Source organism: Meriones unguiculatus, chromosome 7 (assembly GCF_030254825.1).
Source record: "Meriones unguiculatus strain TT.TT164.6M chromosome 7, Bangor_MerUng_6.1, whole genome shotgun sequence".
Taxonomy (NCBI): domain Eukaryota; kingdom Metazoa; phylum Chordata; class Mammalia; order Rodentia; family Muridae; genus Meriones; species Meriones unguiculatus.
The window spans coordinates 108,674,254-108,698,053 of NC_083355.1; the positions used below are offsets into that span (position 1 = coordinate 108,674,254).

Below are 23,800 nucleotides of genomic sequence, written 5' to 3' on the forward strand. Positions count from 1 at the left end.
AGGGAAGGGTGTCAGAACAGCCCTCCTGGGACAGCTTCCTGAGGAGACAAGAACACCCTCATGACACTTCCCATGACTTTACACTTAGGTTTGTGGTTTGAGGCGGAGGGACATAATTTTGAGATCTAGGCATTGCAGCTTAGCCCAGCTGAACTAACAGAGTTTTGCCCTTAGGCTCCTTGGAAAGAAATTCTCATTTTTATCCCCTAAATTCTACAATCTGAGGTGAGGCAGGAATAGAATCTATGGTTTGTGGGTCTCCCAGCGAACCCCGAGATTTTAGCCTGTGGAGGGCTTGGAATGTGGGAGAGTCAGGCAGTGGGCTGGTTCTGAGGACACTGAGCTAGACATACCTGCAATCAACTCCATATTAGACTTCTCAGTTTTTAAGAGCCAATGAAGTCTCCCCTTTCTTCGCCACAGCCTGGACTGTTTCTGCTATGTGACTTTGAAAAGGTTCCTAAAATGTTTGGTCTTAGGATCAAAATAACTTTAAATCTTTTGTTAATCATTCGGGGAATAAAAATGAGTCATTACAGACTTTGGTGTGCAAGTGCTGTCCTCAATGTTATGATACAAATCCGCACAAACAGACCCTCTGGGTATTTAAAACGACATGAGTCAGAGATGCTAAGAGCCTGTCTCTTCGAGTAATGACCAATGATGGACTGATTGGGTGTGGGAATAAATTCAGGAAAAGCTGGCACAGAGCTGTGCTCAGAAGTGTATTTGGCTCATTTGTGTGCCAATGTATACCACTGGAAGGGCTCAGAGAAGTCTCAGCCTTGGTCCCTCCCACTCTTCCTAGAAGGAGCCCCCAGAGCTGCCATCAGTAACTGCCTGCAGGAAGAACCAGGTTCAGGCTGGTGCAGACCTGGGAGGGGAGTTCCTACCAACCTGTTGTGTGTTTGTAGTAGTGGGGTTGACCTAGAGAAAGTACCTCTCCTGTGTGTATGTATGTGTGTGTTTGTGTATAAGAAAGAGAAACAAAGACACAGAGAGAGACAGAGACAGGGGAGGGAAATGGAGAGGGAGAGGTTGACAGACTGCCATGACTAGGGAGACTCTGGAGGTCTAGAGGTCTAGGAGGGTTCAAGTTCTACTCGGGATTCATCCTTTAGATCAGGTGTGCCATGAATGACCAGCCCAGAACTGGGATCACCTGTGTCTCTGCCAAACCCCAGGTCCTTTCTGTTGGGTTCAGAGTCAGAGGCTGAGCAGCCCTGCGGTAGAAGGAAGCTGCTGTCCTGGGCCTCCTCAGCCTCCCTTGGCTCTGAACACATGGCTTCCTTGAAGGCGGTGGTAGGGAGATGACTGGGAACCTGATGGGGGAAGCAGGTGCCCAAGTGGTCTCTGCTCCCTGAATCTTTTGAGGGCAGACCCTGTGCATCCTCTTCAGTCCACACATAGGAGAGGCTCCGAGCTTGGGGCCAGCTGTCTGTCCAGATAGACAGGCAACTTCTGGCTTCACGCATGTCATACTGGGGCTACAGGAAAAGACCCAGTGACCAGGCCAGGCTACTCACAAGCATCTGGGCTTACAAGAGGAGGGTAGGCTCCTCCCTGTTGCTGATGTCTGTGTCACCTCTTTTAAACTGTAATGAAGCCTGCCTTGCACAGACCTGTGCTCAGCCCTGTGCCCAGAGCCCACCATCCAAACCCTCTTTTATTGGCTTATCCTCAATTCTTGCTCCAGAGTCCCAGGCTCAATACATAATCTTCACAGGTGACCGAGGCCCTGTATTTTCCTGTGAATATGTAATTCTACACAGGTTGGTCTAGGATTAAGTTCAGTTGAAACAAACTCTCCCGCCCCTGCCCCCTCCACAGGGACCGCTCTGGGAGAATCAACACCCTCCCAAAGATTATCCCATCTGGTAGACCTACCTAACACCACCAGCAATCCATTCCAGGATGTGGAGTCTGGAGCACACAGTAGGCACCCAGTATATGGAGTCTGGGGCATACAGTAGGTGTCCAGTGAGTCTGAGTTGTTAAGATAGCCAAGAGCCATTATTCTGGTTTGAATAACCATCTATTTAATGGGCTCATATATTTGAATGCTTAGTCACCAGGGAGTGGGACTACTTAAAAAGATTAGAAGGATTAGGAGGTGTGGCATTGTTGGAAGAGGTGTGTCTCAGGGGTGTGGGGTGTGGGTAGAGGACAGGGGGTGGCTTTGAGATTTCAAAAGCCCATTCCAGACCCAGTCTCTCTCTGCTCTTGCATATCAGGATGTAGCTCTCTGCTCCTTCGGCACCACACCTCCCTGCCTGCCAGCATGCTTCCCGCCATGATAACAATGGACTAACCATTAAAACTAACCACTAATAACTAATGGACTAATCACCAAAACTGTAAGCAAGCCCCCAGTTAAACGTTTCCTGTTGTAAGAGTTATTCTGGTCATGGTGTCTCTTCACAGCAATAGGACAGTGACCAAGAAGCCATTGAGTACCTTCTTAGAACCAGGCACATTTCTGGCCTCCATGTGGCCGAGTTCTGAGCTTTGGGCCAAACTCAGACTTTGCCTAGCCTCAGGAGGAAGACACCACCCCATCTGGCTGGGTGATGAGGCCAGGATCCCATCTCTCCACCATAGTCTCCCATCTGAGAATCAAGGGGGACAGGAAAAATACCCCCAAGTTGCTTACAGCCATGACAAGCATTCTGTGGCCATGGTTGTGGCATCTAAAGAACTTGGTGGGCACCAGAGAGTTTTTAGTTTTCTTGGTGCCGCCATGCTTCTGGCGACCAAGGTTCTGAAATGCTGGAGGTGTACTACAGTCCCCAGGGTGTCCTGGAGGCTTAACATGTTCCCCCACGTAACTTCTTTCTCCAGGAAATGGGGTGGAGATGGCACAAGAACAGTACTGTAGTCTGTTCAGGGCTGCTGTGGGAAGAGGTGACAGGCGTCTGTCTTGTCTTCATAGCTGATGCTGACTCATCAGTGGGCATCTCTGAACCTCATCCCCTGCTGTACCGGCTCCGTGATGCTGCCTCTGGGTCCCAAGGGCTGTGTCCCTCCCCTGCCTTCCATGTTCAGCTTTCCAGCTGTGGTCTCCTGAATGGGGCTCCCCTGCCTACCCTCAGGAGCCCAGAATCCCTCCGACCAACTCCACAGTCTGCAGCCTCCAGGCTGTGCTTACAAAAGGTCACAGTGCCCTCTACTGGCTGCTGGCTAGGTCTGGTCACCTCAGAGCTATCGGGAAGAGTTGAGCTGGGAGGTCAGGACCTGTAGGCACAGGTCTCTCCTGTGTTTGCTTAGAAATTGCAGCTCCTACCTGCCTGACCAACCGCTTGGCATCTTCTAGGGATCTACTCGGGATCAGCTCTGCCAGAAGAGCCCCCAGGCTCTCAGGCTTTCACTCTCAGGCTTTCTTTCTGCATCCAAACAACACATTCAAGTATTGGGACTGTTGCTGTTCTCTCTTATTTGCTGGGGGTCTAACCCAGAGCCTCACACATGCTAGGCAGGAACTCTCCCACTTTCTACTTTATAGCCTGCTTCCTACTTTCTATTCGGAGACAGGCAGGCCTTGAATCTGCAGTCCTCCCGACTCAGCCTTCCAAGTTGTTGGTGTTACCAGCCTGCCGTACCGGGCCCAGCTGACTATAGTCGTGTCATCTTCTGCCACGCCACGCTTTTCTGCAAAGGCCAGGTGCTGTCTGATGCATTCTTAGCTCTCCTCCCCCCTTTCTGGCCCATCCCCACTCCTCCATCTCTCCAGCAGATGTGGAGCTGATAATTTCAGAACAGAAGGAACGTTCTGTAACCCTGAAGTAAGGAACCATGCTTGCAAATGTGAGTCACGTGCGTGGCCAAAACAATGAGGACTTTTCCATGATTCCAACTCTCCTCGGGAGAATAATAATTTGGGGGTTTAAGAACTGAGGGTAGAGTTAAGGGCAGAAAGGAAAATGAGGGAGCTCTGGATATCATGAAAGCACTGAGCGGGATACACACACACACACACACACAATCTGATTCTGAGAAAGGGCTGAGGGTCTGCTGACCTGGCAAGCCCTGAGCTTGCAGGTGGATAGAAAACCTGAGTGGTTCCCCTTGTGACTAGCCAAGGCTGAGCACACAGAAGAGAATCCTGTATTTAGGTGTGTGTGTGTGTGTGTGTGTGTGTGTGTGTGTGTGTGTTTTCTAAGGGGAGCCAGAAAGGGTGTGAATTTGAGAAAGAAAGTATGGAGGATCTGGGGGAGGGGAAACCACAATCAGAATATATTGTATGAAAAAAAAAAAAACTACTTTCAAATAAGAGAGAGAAGAAAGAAACAAAAAGGAGAATAGGCACAGTGAGCCTTAGATCAAGATTACAGCTCTCAACCCACCAAGCTGCTTAGAGAAAGTCGCTGTACATCTCTGCCTGTTTCCTCATCAGAGTAATGGTGAGACCGGCACACTGTGTGCTTTGTCTTCGAATCCTGTGAGGGCAGGGCAGGGGGCCACAACCTGACAGAGGAAGAGCGGAGACTTGGAGCCACCCAGCTGATGAGGGAAAGGGCTAAGACCTGAAGCCAGATGTGTGACTCGGAAGTCCTCTTGCCTGCACCCTGTGGTGCCCCTCGTGGCCGGTGTCATACCAAACTCACTGCTTCTGGGGAACCTAGGCGTTTTAAAATGTCCACCCGCCTCTCCATCCGACTGCTCTGTCACCATTCACTCAACCTTCTCATCCATTCACTTATTCATCCAACCCACTTATCCTTCCGTCCAGTCATCCATCCACTTACCCACCCGCCCATCTACCCATTCATTCATCTACTTACACACACACACACACACACACACACACACACACAAACATTTACCAACCCTGCCACCCACCTATCCATCTGTCCATCCACACACTTATATGTCCGTTCAACTGCCCGCACATTCACTGACACACCCCTTTACCCAACATTGCTTTTAACTCGTGCAGCCACTTTTCCTTCTCACATTCGTGAGAAGGGAGTCAGTACATCCATACCAAGGGGAAGGGCTTAGGCCCCACTTGCCACAGTAAGGGAAACGGAGAGATTTTTAGATCTGCCTTACAGCTGTGGTGGGGTGTGAAGAGAGAAGGAAATGAAAAGGGAGAGAGGGGGTGCCTGAATAAAAAGGAGCCTCTTCCTTGGGGACACTTGCAGGGGTCACCTAACTGCAGGTGACCCTCAGCATCCCAGGATCTTTGACCCTTTGGGGTTAATGGGACTCAGCTGATTTCTCTAGTGTGTGTCTGGTGCCTGGTTGCAGGCGGCCATCTCCTTACAGGCTGCAGTCCGGTTGCTACTTACTTGCCTCTGGAGACAGCAAGACCACCACGTTGGAGGCAGCTGTGTGGCCATTTCTACTGCTGTTCCTTTTGAAATCCCCACTGCCTGGAGGCAAGGTCTCCTATGGTGACGGTGGCATGTGTCTCTGACATGAAGCCGAGGGGGAAGGTGTGCCCAGGGGTCAAGTCAGTCAACGAGGGGACACTGAAGAATCAGCTGACCACTTTACTTCATGCTCCATCCCGTTCATGCAGTTATTCAGCCAGGCATCAAGCATTTATTTATGTGCCCCATGAATTAAAAAAAAAAAAAGGCAGGAAGAACCTAAAATTTCTTTCATACCTTACATCACCCCACTCCCACAGTGACCTCTTCCCCTCTTCATGACACTAAGCTTCTCACGGTCTCAGTACCCCCAAAGTGCTGGCATTGTCTCTGAGTCTTCTCCTGGGTTGTGACTGTTGTTACACATGACACTCAAAAGTTATTAGAAAGACCCTGGGGTCTCCAGACAGGGGGGTGAGGTTTGAACCCTCCCTGCTTCATCTTCTTACCAGCTGTTAAGTCACTTAACCTCCTTAAGCTATAGCTTCCTCTGCCAAGGGTAGGGAAATACTGGGATCCATCCCATAGGGTGGTTGTGAGGAGAAAATATCATTAGACACGAGGGGCTAGAGAAATGTCTCAGCAGTCGACAGCGCTGCATGCTCTTCCAGAGGACTCATTTGATTCTGAGCCAGCGCGGCCCACAACCATCTGTAATTCCAGGCCCAGGGGAGCCAGTGCCACCTTCTGGCCTCTGTGGGCACGGTACACACATGGTGCAGAGATGTACATGCAGGCAAAAATGCTCACATACATAAAAGAAAAACAAATAAAACCTCCAAAAACATTTTAATACCATTAGATGTGTGAGATGTTTGCTTTGGTTCACAGCCGGCTGGGTGCTGGAGGCTGTGTGTAGTCAAGTATGCGCTGAGCCTGTAGCTCCAGACCTTGAGAGGCTGAAGCAGGAGGAACACATGTTCCAGGACAGCCTGGACGATAAAGTAAAATCTCATCTCAAGGAAAACAAAAGCCTGTCGAGCTGAGCTGATGCACTCTCCCTTGGGAAGCAAGATATCTGGGTCCTGGTTAAAAGTGTGTGTGTGTGTGTATTAAGTCACTGAGTATCCTTCTCTCATGGTCTATCTACTTGATTAAAATTGCAGAAGTTGGATTCCTGCAACACAAAGCTTTGTATCCTGTCATCTTCACATGGAATCAGGGACCTGGCCCAAGAGACCATCTCCATCTACCCTCAGGGCAGACATCACTAGCTGATCAGAGCATTCCAAATTCCATGATGGCCTTGGAATCTTCTCAGAAGGCTCTTTGGAGGCATCACCAATCAAATCGGAATTGACAGTTGAGATTAAACTGACTTCTCATTCCTGGCTAGTGCCCTGACTGGACAGGACACAGCATAAGAAGGCCAGGAGAGGACACAGTCAAGGTGAAGTGGCTGTCCGTGGTCTGAGGGTGGGGATACAGGACAGTATCAGGAATGTGGGACCAACATCCATTGGGGCCAGAACACTGGGACACAAAGCCACAACTGCCACACTGCTCTTGCTACATCAGCCTCACTTTACAGCTCTGTGGAGAAGCAAGGAGAAGAGAAAGGTGCTGGCTACACACTAGCTGCCCCTTCTTTTCTTTTTGTGGAGTTAGAGTCACAGTGTGAATCTTGCCAGGGACTGTGATTCCTCTACCTTAAGGGTGGGGAATTTAAGACACAGCTCATTGCCGTAGAGATTTATAACCCATCACAGTCACTCATTCTTGGAAAGTCCCATAGTTCATGCCTCAGTGTCCTCTGTAGAGCACGGGGTATAGCCATGTCCACCCTGTATGTCATCCAGATTATGAAAATTCGACTACTTTTCTCAGCATCTGAAAGCAGACAAGGGCTGCTGTGTTCATGTTCACTCCTGTCAAATTCCTTCCTGAAGCTTACCTTCCTGAGGCCCTGAGCAATGGAGGGAGAATGGCCGTACCATCTCTGCCTCTCTGCCTGGAGCCTGCTGTCCTAGACTATCTGTGGCCCCTTGCTACTTAGTAATATAGCAAGTGAGGTTAAATCCCAGGCTAGTAAGTGAGGTTAAATCCATCCTCATTTGTATTGGGAGAAATCAAAGCAAATCAAAGACTGGGACTCCTACCTGGCTGTAGGCACAGTCATACGGGGGAGTGGGGAGGGTCATCATTAACCATGAAGTTGGGCAGCCAGGGCAGGAAGCACTCATCCCAACAGCCAAAGGAGCTTCCTTCCACCCGACGCCTCCCATCCCTAGTGAGGACTGATTGCAGTTGACACTTGCCGCAGGCTGGACTCGATAGAAATGCTGCTGTTATGTAAGGGGTTGCATAAGTCACCATGTGATGCGTGTCCCGTATTAACAGAACTTCTGGCAAGATGCTGTACCCCAAGTGGCCTTTGCACGTTCCTCAAGTAAGAGTGGTTGGCCGCACTCATCATAAGCCAGCCCAGTGGGCAGCTAGAGTACCTGGTGAAATTAGGTCTGGCCCTAGTTGACAGCTGTCAGGCCACAGCATATTGGGATGTCACAACCAAAGGCTGGGATGCGTGCCCTGCCAGCAGTGATCTGTCATTCCTGCCCATGGAGAGTAGCTCTTCATTGGACTGCAATCCTGGCATCTGGGGAACGTTTAGCACCCGTTCCCTCCCACATTTAGGTCAAGTAAGATTTGGCATCACTGAGATGGGGGGGGGGGGGTTACAGGTCACAAAACTGGCATTGGGGGCTCCCCACCACACAGGGCTGAGGAGGGGAAGATTGGCCCCCTGCACTCACTACAGTTGACTTAACCCCTCTGCTCAGCTCACTTGCCCTTGGCAAAGCTTGGCAGAGACTCCTACCTGGGTGCACTTGGGACTCTGCCTCCTGCTTTTAAGTGCCATTGCCCTGGGGAAACAAGACAAACACCTTTCCAGTCACACCACCATAAGTGTCCTCAGTCAAGGACGCCTCTGCTCCCACAATTCTAGGACAAACCTGCAGCCAAAACATCACTGCCTTTACCTGGCTAGAGTTGGGCAGGAAAAAAACAAACAAAAAATAACAAGAAGTTGTTTCCAGCCAACAGGATACAAGATCTTCAGTGGAATGGATAAAGTAGTTACTTCCATAAACAGTAAGCCGCTCTGTGCCTAGCCTTGGTAGGACAGCACACGTTAAAAGATCTGGGGGGTCTGGTTTGGGCCATGCTGGAGTTTCATGGCTGAGCAATCTGTCTCTACTTCAAGCCTGGAAAGACATTTTGAGATTGGATTCCCACAGAGCCCAATAACGTGAAAAGCATGGAGACAAAACTACAACAAGCTGCCATCTTACAGGAAGCTGAATGGCCAAGAGCAACACTCTTGAAAAATCAGCCTTTTTCTAAGGAATAGGGTTCACAGTCACAGGCCAGGTAAAGACCAGAGAAGAAATGGGCTGGGTATAGGAGGCAATATGCCAGCAAGAATGGGAGATAAAGAGGTAGACACGGAGACATGAGGTACATACTACCTCTATGCGGGCAGCCTGAGTTCTGAGAGGAACTGACAGGAGCCAAAGCCGATGGCCGTGGGCGGGGCCTCAGAGTATATCTCCAGCAGAGTGTACCAAGAGTTTGGAGCATAAAGGATGTTACCTGTCAGGGTGGGCTGGGACATGCTGCAGAATTTCTCCTCCCAGAGCCCTAGGGATTAAAATAGCAGTGGCATGGCCCCTGCCAGTGCAGAGATTGCTAGGGAGGAAACAGGGCATGTGATGGCTGCCACCACAGGGACCAGGGGCCAGCACGCCCCTGCCTGTCCTGCCCTGGTTCTGCACAGAGAACGTTTGCTAGCTCCAGGTGTCAGAGCTGCAGCTCATAGGGGCTGCACCATCGCCTTCAGAGGAGGAACACCTGGCTACTAGAGGCAGGGGTCCCATTCCCATAGCAGTTGCCCCTTGGCACCACTCTTGAGGGAGGGCATGTAGCCATGCCCGTCTGGCATCTGGACCATGGTGTGAAGGTGTGGGCCAGTATGCAGTCGGGGAAAGGAGAAGGTGGCAAAAAGACAGGAGGAGGGGAAGAGAGGAGGTGTGCAGGGTACATGGAGGAGCTGGCTGGCATGGAGACCCTGCCAGGGAGCACTTCCCAGACAACCCCCTTCACCATGCCACTGTCAGCCTCACCTTCTCTTTGGGCAGTTGGTGGGCAGGGCCAAGGCAGCCTGGGCTCTGTCACTTGCTCCAACTGAGTGGCCCTGCTTGCAGCCCTGCCGGCGTTGGCACGGTGACAGTAGCCAAGTGTGCAAACTTGTGCCATTGTCCCTGGGCCAGGGGGAGCCATGGAGACTAGCTAATATGACACAGGAAAATGTTTGCTGATGGCAATTCTATGGGCTTTGTCCACCTCTTTCTCCATCATGACGACTCGATTTAAGTCCCTAACTGTTTGACTACAAATGCAAGGGGGCCGTGCAACGCCACCCTTTTGTCCAGCCGCACTGAATGGGCAATTCAGGCTTTGTGCAGCTCAATTGAGGAAGCAAACATAAAGACAAGATTCCTGAGAGCCTCGGCTCCCTTCCCATGGATATCCCAGCACCCCTCAGCCAGTCCGTCCGAGCTACCTTTCTCCATATCAGTGCACCACCCCTCGACCCATCCCAGGGGAGCCTTCAGGAAGGGTGGTTGAAAGAGGCGAGAGACCTGACGACACAGACAGAGTCAGAGAGCACACACTCAACGCTCAAGGGCAGAGGGAAAGCAGCCCACCCGGCTTACCCCATCCGATTGTCTGTCCGCACTGGAGCATGGCAGCTGGAGGCCTGGAGTATCTGGGGAAGGTTGGGTGCCTGTCTCCACTGCATCCAGCCCTTCTTGATCCTGAACATTTTTGCACACACACACACCTCACTCCCTCAAGAAGCCGGGGTACCGAGGTCAAGGGGAGGAGGGGGTGAAGGCTGGGGAAAGTGGGGCTGAAGGGTAGAAATTTACCGGGAAATGATTGCATTTGGGAGCTGTCTTTTTTTGTGATGGTCCCCATGGTGACAATTTGTGACGGCAAAGAATGTGGGACCGGGGCTCCGCCGCCTGATTGGGATGCTTTGTATCTGGAGAGGCGCTCCTGATTGGCCTGAGGGCCCCCCAGCTCCGGACTTGTCCTCCATTCAGCCCACTCAAGGGCTGCACAAGCTTCTCACCCTGCACGGAGCTCACTGCACTCCAGCTTGCCGGGCTTGCCTGGGTCTACGGTGGGGAACCTGCAGGCCACATTGGCGGGGGCCCTGGCCTGCATCTTCGGTCAGTGTGGAGTCCCGAGTGGTTTGGCCAGGCCGGGTGGAGGGCAGGGTGTGAGTGGGCTAGAGCCTTGGGGGGAGGGTCACAGTACTGTGGGTGGTGGCCCAGGAGGCATGAAATTGCTGCAGATGCTTCTACAGGGGAGTCCCTGCTGCAGGCAGTCTGAGATGAGCCTTGAAGGCAGGTCTAGATTAAGTGCTAGACAGGGATCCTGCCTGGCCCCGTGTGAGAACTGGGGGTGGAGCGTGGGGACTTCAGAGGGGGCGGAGTGGTGGGAGGGGGAGGCCACCACCAGGGAGGGGGAAGGGGGCCTGGCCTTCTTTAGAGAATTTCTTTGGCTTTGAAAATAAAAACTTGAATAGTGAGTTGTGCACGTTGGCCTCACAGTATGTGGGAGATGAGACCAACTGAGAACGCAGCCCCAGCAATGCTGCTTGTAGCTGGGTGGCTTTGAACACCCTGCTTGCTTTTCCTGAGCCTCAACTTCCAGAAGAGGGCAACAGAAGACTAAATGAAACAGTTGGCACCTGTCTCATCTCAGACAGTCAGGAAATGCTGAGCGACTTTCCAGTCCTATTGTGGATTCTCTGTTTGAGACAGAAGGGTGCCTGGGTAAAGAGCTTTTGCATTCAGTCCTTGTGGCCCTGGGGAGGTGTAACTGCCCTGGAGAGACTCCAGCTGCCTCTTGTGTTCCCTAGGTCTGCCCTGCGCTCTCCTCTGAGCTGCCAGCCCCCAGCAGAGCCCACGTTCTTCATGGAAAGCCCCACACGGTGCCCGTGGTGATGGCAGCTGACAGTGATGTGAAGATGCTTCTGAATTTTGTAAACCTGGCGTCCAGTGACATCAAGGCGGCCCTGGACAAGTCCGCACCCTGTCGCCGCTCTGTGGACCATCGCAAGTACCTGCAGAAGCAACTCAAGCGCTTCTCTCAGAAGTACTCGCGGCTCCCCAGGGGTCTGCCTGGCAGGGTGGCAGAGCCCCACCTGCAACGGGGCCCTGAAGAGAGGCCTGGTCAGCTGCCCCTCCATGCCTGTCCAGAATCCAGCCCTGGCGGGGGTGGGAACCATGCGGAGAAGGCCTTGGGGACCCCCTTCGGGGAGGAGTGCCTTTCTAAAGAGCAGAGCTTCCGGGGCCTGAATCCAGAGGCTGCTAGACCTGGCCAGGTGCCCATGAGGAAGAGACAGCTGCCTGCTTCCTTCTGGGAGGAACCGAGGCCCACCCTCAGCTACCCAATGGGGCTGGAGGTGGGCCTGGCCCCCAGGGAGGCATCTCTGTATGAGAATAAGAAAAATTGCAAGGGTCTGGAGTCCCTGGGGCCTGAGACTGCTCCATTGCCCATGTCCCCAAGGGTACTAGCTGACACAGAGCCACTCAAGATGGCTGGGGTATCCCTGGTAGGCAGCCTTGATGCTTGGAGCTACTGCCCTTTCCAGTACCATGGACAGCCAGTCTTCCCCAGTCTTCCAGGGGTCCTGCCTCAAGGCCCGGTGCCCGGTCTGGGCTTGTGGAGGAAAAGCCCCACCTCACCTGTGGAGCTGGCCCACTTTTGCAAGGATGTGGACAGCCCAGGGCCAAAAGTGTACAGACCCGTGGTTCTGAAGCCGATCCCCACTAAGCCAGCCATGCCTCCACCCATCTTCAATGTCTTCGGCTACCTCTAGCTGGACAGCCTCAGCCCCCTCTTAAGGCCTGCAGGATGAGATCTCTGACAAGCTCTCCATGGGAGAAGGGAGCTGGGCAGGGGTCCAGCCAGGCTGCCTCAGGGAGGGGACTCCTATCTGGATCTTGCAGCCTGTGGGGCCAGGCACAGGAAAGCCTCTCCACAGGAGAGCTGTCTCCTGACCCTGTGCAGGCCACGGGCAGTGGGACCCAAGTCTGATGGCTGCCCATTACACACCTGTTCAGCTGCCATCTCTGGGAAGCCGGGGGGCAATCTCACTTGTTCTTTTTGTTCTTTGTAAATATTGAGAAAGTTTAAAAAAAAATAAAAATTTCTTTTGCAGTTTCCATCTCTTGGGTGTTGTGAAGTGGGATAGTTCCAGATGCAGGCTCGAGATGGAGGATGGCTACAGGTAGGGAGTAGCCTGAAGCCTCTGACATGCCTAGAGATGGATGCTCAGCTCAGAGGAAAGAAGTGAGGGGGAGGATGCTCAGTCCAGCCGTCTGATGAAGGAGGTTTTGGGGAAGGTCTGGATCCCCATGGCTCGTTGTGCTCTGGCCCGGGGAGGCAGATCTACAATTTTGGTGTGCCTGTGTGACACCTTAGGCTGTGCCACAGCAGCTATGTGCGATGCTTGTCAGAGAAAAACCAGGACAAATGGGATTTCAGTTTCTCGTGACCGAAACAGGTGGTTTGACCAAACTGTTCCTTTGAAGCATGAGCACTGATTATAGGTCCACAGTGGACCAAAATAAAACAGATAAAACCCAAACCCAGAAGCCACAGACTGTAACTAACTCAGTCGCATTCTTCTGATTGCTCTCAGCCACATGCCAATGAAAGGTGGGGAGCTCTGCCTGTGGCTGGATAGAAGTGTGTGCTGAGGGTAAGGACCAGGGGCTTTCCCTGAATGTCCTCAGAGAGCTAAGCTGCTGGGGTAGATGGCTTCCTGCTGCTGGGGTCGATGGCTTCCAGAGCAGCATTGGTCTAGGCACGCTCTATGCAGCTGGGCTACACGGTGTTTTACACCATGGTCTTCACAACCAAGCCTGGTGCTATCCAAGCCCCTGATCCCCACGTAGAAGATTGCATCAGTTGAACTGGTCTCTCCTGCACGTCCATCTCCTTCACGACCCGCCTCCTTTACTAACTCCGCCTCCAGGATTAGAGGCTGCACATGGACCTTCAGTTCTAGCCTACTTCCCCCCAACCCCAAGACCCACCAGAACCAGGGAGTCAACCGGCAGGGGCAGTTGGCCAGGGAGATGATGGCAGTATTCTGGAGCTTTCCGTCCAAAGACATCAAGAGGTTTCAGAGTAGCAGATGCTGACACGACACAGAGTTGTCCTAAGTCTGGCATGCAGGAGGAGCAGATCTTTAGCCAACACTGGGTCTCAGAGAGCACTGAGGGCTCAGGAGCAGCTGTGCGCCCTCTCTTACCCCATCATCACAGCAATGGTTCTCCGCCTCCTCCAGACTGTGCAGCAGGGAGCTCAGCCCTCCAGTCCCACCACCTACTGCCCGAGCTACTTGTCTGTGCTGAAATTTCCTCCCCCCAAAAGTGAGACTGGCCACATGGCTGTTCATAGATGGAAAGTCTGATCTCCCTTCTTACATAAAGTTGTCTCCTCCGCTTAGGCAACTAGAGGTCCTTCATGCTGGCGGATTAGAAATAGTCATAGATCAAGCTGCCCACTGCTGTGGGTGCCTTGGTCACTCCACCTCACCCAACACCCCACTGCTGGAGCAGGAGCAACCCTTCAGAGTCACATATTCTCAGGTGCTGCTGAGTCCTGCCCTGGCTGGGTCCTCCTGGTTTTATACCAGCCTTTTCCTGCTGAGGCTCAGCTTCCCCAGGGGTTCCTGCAGACCCCTTCCTTCAAAATGCAGAAGGATTCATTTAAAAGCAGAAAGCAGGACTGGAGTGATGGCTCGGTAGTTATGACCACTTGATTTCCAGCAGCTGCAGTAGAAGACTTACAGCTGTCTGTAATTTGACACCCTCGGGGGCTCCTCAAGAAACCAAACACACACACACACACACACACACACACACACACACACATGCAACCAAAAAGGCCAGGTAGGAAACCAAACACACACACCCAAAAGGCCAGGTAGGAGCTGAAACTGTAGTGCAGGGGTGGTAGGGTAAGTGCCTGGTTACCATGCACAAAGCCACAGGTGTGGTTTCCATCACTACAAGATAAATGAATAGCAGGGAGGAAGCAAAAAAAGAGGAGGAAGATCAAGTTGTGTTGGTGTGGCTACAAGTAGAACCCAAAGCCAGTCGGGGGAACCCCCTACATTGTTCAGTGTCCTGTTCTTACCACCATGGCATTCTCATGCCCATGCACTGCAACCGGGGCCAGACTCACCCCCCCCACACCCCGCCAAATGCTGTTTGTGATACTATGTGACATCTCTAAGGCAGGCGCCCTTCCTGAGCTTGATGACACAGTGGAGTCTGGAGTTACACACCCCCACAAACCCTCCACGCACTGGCCCACTGAGCAGGCCTCAGGCCACACTTAGCCTCTGGGCTGTGAGCAGACAGAGGTAGAGATGTATGGAAGCTCAAGGTGGTATTTGGCCATGTCCAGGCCAGGGTGTCTGATAGCATACCTGCTGTCAGACGGTAACTGCCAAGTGTGTTAGCTGAGCTCCACTCCCACCCCTCTACTTCCACAGGCAGCCACAAGGCCCAATGTGTGTGGCTCAGGCAGGAGGATGGGTAGCTGCCGTCTAGGCTGAATGGGGCCTTGCAGTACCACAGCCCACGGGCCCGTCTGTATTCCCAACAGCTCATAGACTAATGAGCTAGTAGTGCCTTAGCTAAGCCCCAACCACCCTTCTGAATGCTTTGCTTCCTGGTTAAACCCTGAGACGAACCCCACTTAGCAGCTTCTTCTGCACGCTTTGAGGCTAAGCATCTCTAGGAGAAAGGATACAAGCTTCCCTCTAGACTTCCTCCAACAAAACAACAAGGGATGGGAGCCAAGCGCAAAGCAACCCCACAGGGACTTTGCCATGTAGGCTCAGGCAAGTCCCTTCCCCTCCTCAATCTCCATATCCCCAGACCTTGAGGGTGTGGACATGATGCTGCTGAGCTCCCTCTGAGCCTAGGAGACCTCCCCCCCACCTTTCCTGATCCTCCTCCTCCTCTTCTTGCAGAATAGGGTCTATTCATGAAAACTAGGGATGCCAAGGCAGCAAGGCCACCAGGAACCCTCCAGTCCACTGTACAGACAAACTGAGTCCCAGAAGAGAAAGCCAGAGCAGGCCTGAGTCATCACTGCTCTGCCGCCCATCTGCTTACATTCTGAAAGGTCAGAAACTACTCTTGACCTCACCGAAGACCCTTGGAGACAGAGGCTAGGTTAGGTGCAGGCTGTCATCAAGGAGGCCCACTTTGTTGGTGATGAAGATCGACCTGGCCCAGGAGAAAGTTTCACTGCCATGCAGGGAGAACACTGAAGAACCAGTGCAACTCCCAAGAAAACAGGGTGTTCTGGGTCTCGGCTTCTGGGTCCTGAAGACCCTCGAATAAGGGTGATGGCAGTGCTGAGCCTTGGCGCTCACCTGTACCACCTGCAAATAGGAGACCTGCCTCTGCCTTGCCTGTCCCATAGGACACTGTGGCCAAAGATTCTCTACTTGTCCTAGCCATCTCGCCAGCTCCGGATTGCTTTTCTTACTATTTCAACTTCTGTAGCAAAAGAGGAGTGAGAAGGAAGGTCAGGAAATGAGAAAGACGACCCCAGGTATCAAGGGGACTTGTAAGCATAAGCCCCATGCTAGTGAAGGAAGATCTGGTGTCCACGGTGATTAAACCAGTAGAAGAAATCCAACTGGGTCCTGAAGGACACACCCTCAGGCATCTTTTAGGGCCCAGCAAAGGTGACACGTTCAGAGGTCTGCATGCCCTGTGCCTACCCCTTGCCTAGCCCCTACTACTGCCAGGAACAGGGCTAAGAGCCCCCGGCTTGGGGAGTATAAAGGGAGGGACATTTTAGGGCAGAATATTTGTACTCAACATTTATTGTACTCGATGAAGACTCAGGCTGAGGGTCCCCTCCCAGCCTGAAAGCTCAGAGTCCAGTAAGATTCACAGGTGAAGTCATTCCACAAGTTCTCCAACTGAAGCCTAGGCTTCCTGCCTGGGCTGTCTTTCCCAGACCAGCTCTGCCTTAGCCCCAGGTTGAAGGTCTCTGGCTATTCGCAGCGGCAGAGCAGGTCCGTGATCCATTCAACAGTCTGAAACGGGAGGTTCCTCGCCTACTCCACACATCCGGCTCTCGCTTTGAATGGAAGCTCTAGTACAGAGACCCAGCAAGACCATACTCTGCAGCCTCATTCTGACCCCAGGTGCTCTTGGATACAGGCCAGCTGGGGTGTCATGGAAACAGTCTGAAGTGCCAGTCTGAAGTCTCCTCTCCAGGCCTGCTACTGTGTGTTCTCATATTTCAGGTATCTGATTAGCCTGCCCGGGAGCGGCAGTGTGTCTAGGAGTTTTATCCGGTATTTTCCTATGGCCTTCCGAACCCGCAGACGGCAGAGGTGAACCAGAGGTCTCGGAGGTTCTAGGAAAAGAAGAAAATGTGAGATGCACACTTGTCACTTGCACTGAGCAAGGGGTGTGGCCTGTGAGTTTGGTCAGTGACATGGCTGAGTCCCAGAGGGGTGCTTACTGCTGGAAACTTTGGTCCCCAAAGCTGGGACCGGCAAAGAGCCTTCTTCATACTTCCAACCTGCGTGGATCTGCACAACCCAAGGTGGTCAGGGTAAATGCCACATCCCCTTCCCAGTAAGGCTACCCACCTTGCCCAGGATGTTCCTGGGACCCGTGATTACATCCCTCTGTCTTTTGAGTCTTCTTGTCACACACAGCCTGAGCCCTCCCTCCCCCCAGACAGCCTCAACAGATTGGTCAGAATTTGACCTCTCGGGACCTCCCATGCCTAGAACTGTTTGGGCCCGCTGCTGTCCCTGGGAAGCCAGATGAAGTGGGCAGAGCCTGGCAGCAGGTGCTTGGTGGGTAAAGGTGTTTGCCATGGGGAACTTGCCGCAGGTTGTAGACTCCTACTTGGGTGCTCCCAGACACTCCTGGAGTGTCTTATGCTATGGTGTTTGCTAACTTGGGAGGTAAAGAGGGGCAGAAGGGTGCATCTGGTAATTGGGTGATTTATTTGGGCACAGGGGAGTAGTTTGTTAAACTAAAACATGCCATTCATTTATGCCTGCAATGAAATAATTTTGTGGCTGGGTGTCATCACAACATGAGGAACTCTAGCAAAGGGTAGCAGCGTTAGGAAGAGGGAGAACACTGCTTCAAGGAAACAAAGGCCTCAGAACTGTGCGTCTTCTGTTCACAAGTGCTTGCTGCCCTATTTTATCCCTGGGGTGGGGTCTAGTTGTGAGAGATGACCCCTCTCTAAGGAAAGCAAGAGCAAGGACAGAAGAGGCCCATATCTGGGTGTGGACCACTCTACCCTCTAGTGGCCAGGGACTAGAGCAGCAGCCAGTGGTTCTATGGATGACGGGTTAGTGACAGGTTATGGCATATACACAGCAGTGGCTGAGTGGGAGGCAGGCAGGTGACACCTGTTCCCTGCCACTGTCAAAGGCAATGACCGAGAGATGTCCGCCCAGATCTGTGGCAGGGGACGATCCTGTGGTGGCTAAGGGCTCAAGGGAGTGGCTGGGATCGAGGAGGAATTAGGCACATCAGAGTTAGGGTCCTATGGGGGACAAGGACGAGAGCAGCCTTGTCGGCATGATGATGCTTCAGGCCAGTCTCTGTGTTACCTGCCTGACAGACCAGGTCTAGCCTGCTGTACCCAAGCTAGCCACGCCCCGTCATCTGAGTGCTGGAAGGGTTTGGACCCTGCCTTCTTTTTCTGTTCAGGGCTCAGAGGCCATCTCGCAGCCACCCTGAGTGTCCCTACAAAGGCTTCTCAGGTGACCTGTTAGGCATCGGTTCCGGTGTGCGGGAAACCTGGTGGGAATGCAAACTCCAGGTTGTCACAGCCCTGTGGAGTCAGGAGCTGTCCTCTGGGTGAGGTCTGGGTACTGCATGAACAGGTTCCAGATGCAGATATGCTAGGTCACCATCCATCCACTCCTCCTCCTGCCATTCTGCCTCCCAATATGGGAGCAACCCCGAAATGCAGGCAGTAGATCAATTGCTCCCTCAGGTACCAGAATTATGTCAGGGGTAGGAACTACCACGTTGTCAGACCTGGGCTGGTCTCCTGGCTGCTACTACCTAGCTATGTGGCTTTGACCCAGGTGACACCATCTCTCTGAGGCCCGATGCCTCTATCATGCCAGGAGCGACCAGCACATTGGGCGAACACTGCAGAGCAGGGCCTGTGCTGGTATGGGTCACGTTGCCTGAGGTCTGGGTGCCTGAGGCAGACGACACCCGGTAGCAGCAGCAACAGCCCTACCTGCCTTCTCCTTGATGACGGCCCAGTCCTCATAGCTGTCAATGTGCTCCTTCAGGCGGGAGCATAGCTGCACGTTGCCAACGTAGTCCAGAAGGACGTCGATGATGGGCCCCGCCCAGCGGCTCACTTCCGGGGCCGACAGGAACTCACAGAACTGAAAAAAAGAGCACAGCACTCTTTCAGGTGAGGTCAGAGAGGTGGTGGGGCAGGCACCTAAGACCTGACACACTTCACTCTACAAACCCCTCCCCTCAGCATGGGCCTCGTGGTACTGGCATCTACTGCCCGACATGCAAGATGGAAAAGTTCCCATCATTGGTTCCCATCACTTCCCTGTGCTTCAATTTCCTTGTCTACAAGTTGGACACATGACACCCACTCCAAGGCGTTTTTAAGAACATAAACTCCTTTGTACACAGGAGCTAGCCTTGCACGCTGGTCGTTAGCCACAGAAATGACCCTTAGCAGGGAAGTGTCTCTGGTTTCTTGTCTCTAGCTTCATTTACAGTTTAAATGCTGACTATTAATTTCTTCTCCCCCTCTCTCTCTTTTAGTACTGAGGCTGAACTATGGCACCATGTGCTCTACGGCTGAGCCAATCCCTGGCCTATCTCATACTTTATTTTTTAAGTTAGTTTATTTTTTCATTATCTGTATATGTATGTGTGTGAATATATGCAGGCCAGGGGCAGGGGATTCCCTTGGAGCTGGAGTTACAGGTGGTTGAGAGATGCTCCCTGAGAACCCAACTCCAGTCCTCTCTGCAAAGAGCAACACATGCTCTCAACTGCTGAGCCATCTCTCCAGGCTCTCTTTTGCTTTTTTTTTTTTTTTTAATCTCGAGACAGGTTCTCGCTAAGCTGTTAGCAATGACCTGTAACTTTCTCTGTAGCCCTGGCTAGCCTCAAACTTGCAATCTTCTGCGCTGTCTCTTAGGTACCAGGATCTTACAGGCATCACGTACCTGGCTGTCCTGCATCCTAGGAACTTCTCTTGATTTTACACCCAGCCTGCTCTGCAGTTCCCTTTCTGTCCACTGAGGTTTGTTTTGTTTGTTTGTTTGTTTGTTTGTTTGTTTGTTTTTGTTTTTGCTACAGGTGACTGGCCCTGGAGCTTTTCAAAGTTTCCTCCTCCACAGCCAATCTTTTATCACGCTGTGGGTTCCTTAAAGGGCCCCAAATGGAAATGAGGATTGCATCACAGGCAGGGGCCACGGAGTCTGTCGGGTTCATTCCGATGGGTTCATTCCACTCTCCACCAGCCGACCTACCCTCCTAAGCCATCACAAAGGACGGTTCACCCTGCCCTGCCTTCCCTGACACCCGCCGGCCCCCCTCCCTCCATGCACCTGCACCACGCTGGGTGCCTTGTCATCCACGGGTGCGTCGTGGAAACGGCTGGATCGAGGGGCGGGCGGGTGCGGCCCGTTGCCGTACAGGCAGGAAAAGCAAGGCTCGCCATCGCAGCCGAGGTCCATGAGGAACTTGAGCAGCGACAGGCACTTCATGGCAAACATGATGGTGGCGGGGAAGGCGGTGGGGTGCGTGGCGATGTAGGCGTCGATGTTGGCGCCGTGGTCCAACAGCAGCTGCATGGTGCGCAGGCAGCCGTGGCGGATGGCCACGAGCAGAGGGCTGATGACGTCGCGGTTGGGGTCAGCGCCGGCCAGCAGCAGCAGCTCGGTGGCGTACACGTTGTTGTTGACCACGGCGAAGTAGAGCGCGGAGGTGCGGCGGTCCTCGTAGAGGCGCGCGCGCTCCGGCGCCAGGGGCGCGTTCACGTCGAAGCGCGCGGCCAGCAGCGCCTCCAGCACCGCGTCGTGGTTGCGCTCGGCCGCCAGGTGCAGAGGGCTGATGCCGCTGCGGCGCACGCGAGTGCGGCTGGTCACGGGCAGCAGCATTTGCACTATCCTGCGGGAGGATGGGACAGGCACGCGCGGGTCAGGAGGCGGCACGCACGTGCACAATCCGGCCAGCAGGGGGTGCCGAGGGACCGGTCGTGCTTAGCAGCCCTCTTTTCCCCTAGCCAGAAAAGGTTGCAGCTGGCCAGTGAGTTCTGAAAAATCTCAGCCAGATGGAGTATGGCTTCAAGCATCTCACATGGACAAATTCCAGCCTAAATAAAAGATGCTTGGGGTGGAGAGATGGCTCAGAGGTCAAGAGCTCTGGATGATCCTCCAGAGGGCCCAATTGGAGTCCCAGAACCCACAGGGCGGCCCACAACTTCCAGAGTTTGTCACTGAGGTTCCAGAGGACTGAAGCCCTCCTCCGGTGACCACTGGCACAAGCATACCCGTGGTACGTGGACGGACATGCAGACAAACCACTAACCCACTACTAATAAAGACTGCAGCTCTCAGAAAACTGGAGGAAGTGGCCAGAAGGCCCTCACACCCAGTGAAGACCCAGTCTACTCTCTGCAGGAGGTAGCAGATAGAGTTGGGTGCTGAAAGCTGGAGCCAGTGTGGAAAGAGCCTGTGTGGGAAGGAAACACTGGCAACTCACTTTTATCTGTATGAGAACCCCAGAAGCATGTCCTGTTGCTTCCACACTGCAGATGAGAACAACTGAGGCTTAGGGCGGCTAAGAAACATGCTGGGAGGGACACTCCGGGACCCTTTCCTGCCTATCCTGCTGCCCTGTTAGCTGGTGGAACCTCTAGGCATGGAGAGGGGAGGCATGGAGCCAGGAAGGGGGAAACTTGTCCCAACCACTCCCGCCCCAGCCCCATTAGTCCACTGTGTCCATACGGTGCCTTCTCTCTTCTCCCACAAGATGGCAGTTTCTCCTGAATGTGTTTCTGACATCCTGAATGAATGTTTCTCCTGAGCACTGAATGTACCAGCTTCCCCAGCCCCTCTGCCCACTTTTGACATGGAGAGCTTGACCAGCCGCTGCTGAGGCCAGAGCTCCCACCACACTGGCTCCTGACTGCCGGACTGGGCACTGATCTCAGCATCCCACCTATTGATCTTCAGAATTCTCCCAGGGACCCTTTGAGATTGTACTCCTGTTACAGATGAGGAGGCCCAGAAAAAGATACACAGCCTGGAAGTGAGAACGCTGAGATTTGGATTGAGATTGTCTGATCCTTTAGGCCACACTCTTAACTAGTGTCCTACTTCTGGTGTAGCAATCAGGATGACAGCTGATAGGCCATGCGGTTTTGCGATTTTCACAGTGTGTTAACTTGCCTGGCCCATTTTACCCTCACTGTAGTCCTTTGGCGTACCCAGAGAGAGCTGCATCTATCTTTTTAACAGACATGGCTCAGAAAATCAGTGACAAATCAGAATAACTCTAGGGCTTTAACCCCAGGACCCTTCATCTCAGCTCTTGACCCCAGAACTCCTCATCTTGGCTCTCATCCCCTGGATTCCTGCCACCTTCTAGAACAAGCACTTGCACTGTTGATTTCAACCCCTAATCCATCCAAGCCCTGTTGACAGGTGACCTCACAGCCTCCTGTGGGACTCTAAGGTCGTGGCCATGGGGGGAAAGGCAGAGGGGAAAGCAGGTGCCACCAGGCCAGTTCCCATGTCTCTTGATTCCTGGCATTCTCCTTGCTTCTGGCTTCCTGGAATTGGGATGCCAGTGACGTCCTGCTGGGATCTCCTCTGAGGACAGCATTATTGTCAGCAGTGATGCTGAGTTTGGCTAAGATCTGCCTCTGAATCCTCAAAAGGAAATTCACACACCCAGGGGAGCTAATTGCCTCCTAATTTCTATTTGTGCAGGCTCCGGGGGCTTGACCTCCTCTTCAGAGGTGCTGGTCAAAGGCAGGGCTGGGGCCCCTGGACCACCGCCATGACCAACAAATGCAGGGTAACAGCCGTGACGCGCCCAAGCACGGGAAAGAACAGGGACGGGGAGGGCTGGGCGGCTAGCCCATGGGCTGGAGTCTCTGCAGGCCGCAGCTGGTCTCCAATGATTCCCTGGCCAGGCCAGGGAAAGGGACGGAAATGTGGGAACTTGACAGTCTCTACCCTGAGTCCCAGAAGCATAGAGTCGGCAACTCAGGGCGTCATCAGATCACTGCTTACTTCTCTAGGACTTAGCCATCGAGGGTTAGTATGCTGTGCTGGCCAGATCTGAAAGACATCGGGGCAGTGCTGCCATTTTATGGAGGGTGAAACAGAGGCCTGGGATTGGAGTAGGAAAGCAAGTGAGTCTGAATAAAAATAGGCAGCAAGCCAGGGCAGAGTGGAGGTGCTGGCTACCTAGGGCCAGGCCTTCCATGGTGCCCCACCCCTTTTTAATTAATTAATTGTTTTTGAGACATGGCCTCAAACTGATATGTAGTCATGAAGGACCTTGAACTTCTGGTCGTCCAGCCTCTACCTCCCAGGTGCTGACATTACAGGAGTATGCCACCGTGCCTGGCTTAGGTCCCCCACTTCCGGCCATGGAGAGTGCCTGGGCGGACAACCCACTGTGCAGGTGGCTCTTTTCTACCAGGCCATTTCTGTGGGACAACGGCAGATGACTTTATAAAATAGGCTGGGATTAGCTGACTGCTCTCAGAAAGCCAAACAGATCTAGCCCAGGACTGGTCCCGGGACGCCCCGTGCAGCATCTGGGAAGATATCACAGGATGCCTCTGCCTTTGGACCTAAATTCAGGTCCCCTCACTGAAACCCCACGCTCCTTGCCCTAGAGCTGGGATCCCGGTGAAGGCTCTAGTTCCCGAAGCGCGCAGTCATGCCATGCTGCATGACCTGGGTGTGATGCCTTGCCTTAACCCAGCCCAGGAGCAGTGAGGAGGTATTCAAGCTAGCGGTCATTTAGAATGGGGACAGAGGGATGTTGGGGGACAGCACAGGCAGTGAGGAGCCACCAGGGTTCAGAGCCACCTGGACCTGGTGACAGCTGCTGGCTTAATGCGGGGCCAACTCAGGCCTGCTACTAACCCCTCTGAAACAGAACGGATTACTCTGAGTTATACTAGTGATGACGACAACGATACCTACAGCTACCCTTCACTGAGGACCTGATGCTAGGAACACCTCATCCTCAGAGTCAAGACTACGTCGCTTGTCACCAAAGAGTGCGCACCAAGTGTCCTTTAAAGGGCTC

At 53.1% G+C, this 23,800-nt stretch overlaps 2 protein-coding genes across 3 annotated transcripts in view; one reads left to right on the plus strand and one right to left on the minus strand.

Annotated features, from left to right (window-relative positions):
• The first annotated feature begins 10,464 nt into the window (after positions 1-10,464).
• On the plus strand, positions 10,465-12,579 carry Fam181a (family with sequence similarity 181 member A). Its single transcript, XM_021649437.2, has 2 exons — positions 10,465-10,615; positions 11,311-12,579. The coding sequence occupies exon 2, from the start codon at positions 11,395-11,397 to the stop codon at positions 12,271-12,273; it is 879 nt and encodes a 292-aa protein (XP_021505112.1). The 5' UTR covers positions 10,465-10,615; positions 11,311-11,394; the 3' UTR covers positions 12,274-12,579.
• Positions 12,580-16,296: 3,717 nt separating this feature from the next.
• Asb2 (ankyrin repeat and SOCS box containing 2) overlaps positions 16,297-23,800 on the minus strand; it is a 34,634-nt gene continuing 27,130 nt past the window's right edge. For both annotated transcript variants that reach the window (XM_021649441.2, XM_060388094.1), the window contains 3 exons: positions 20,074-20,635; positions 18,726-18,879; positions 16,297-16,856 (listed from right to left, as the gene is read on the minus strand). In XM_021649441.2, the coding sequence (XP_021505116.1) occupies positions 16,720-16,856; positions 18,726-18,879; positions 20,074-20,635 (853 nt within the window). In that variant the 3' untranslated portion in view covers positions 16,297-16,719. The remainder of the gene's footprint in view (positions 16,857-18,725; positions 18,880-20,073; positions 20,636-23,800) is intronic.

Excerpts from the sequence above, each read along its gene's own strand:
- Fam181a (XM_021649437.2), top strand. The coding sequence starts at position 11,395 with ATGGCAGCTGACAGTGATGTGAAGATGCTTCTGAATTTTGTAAACCTG.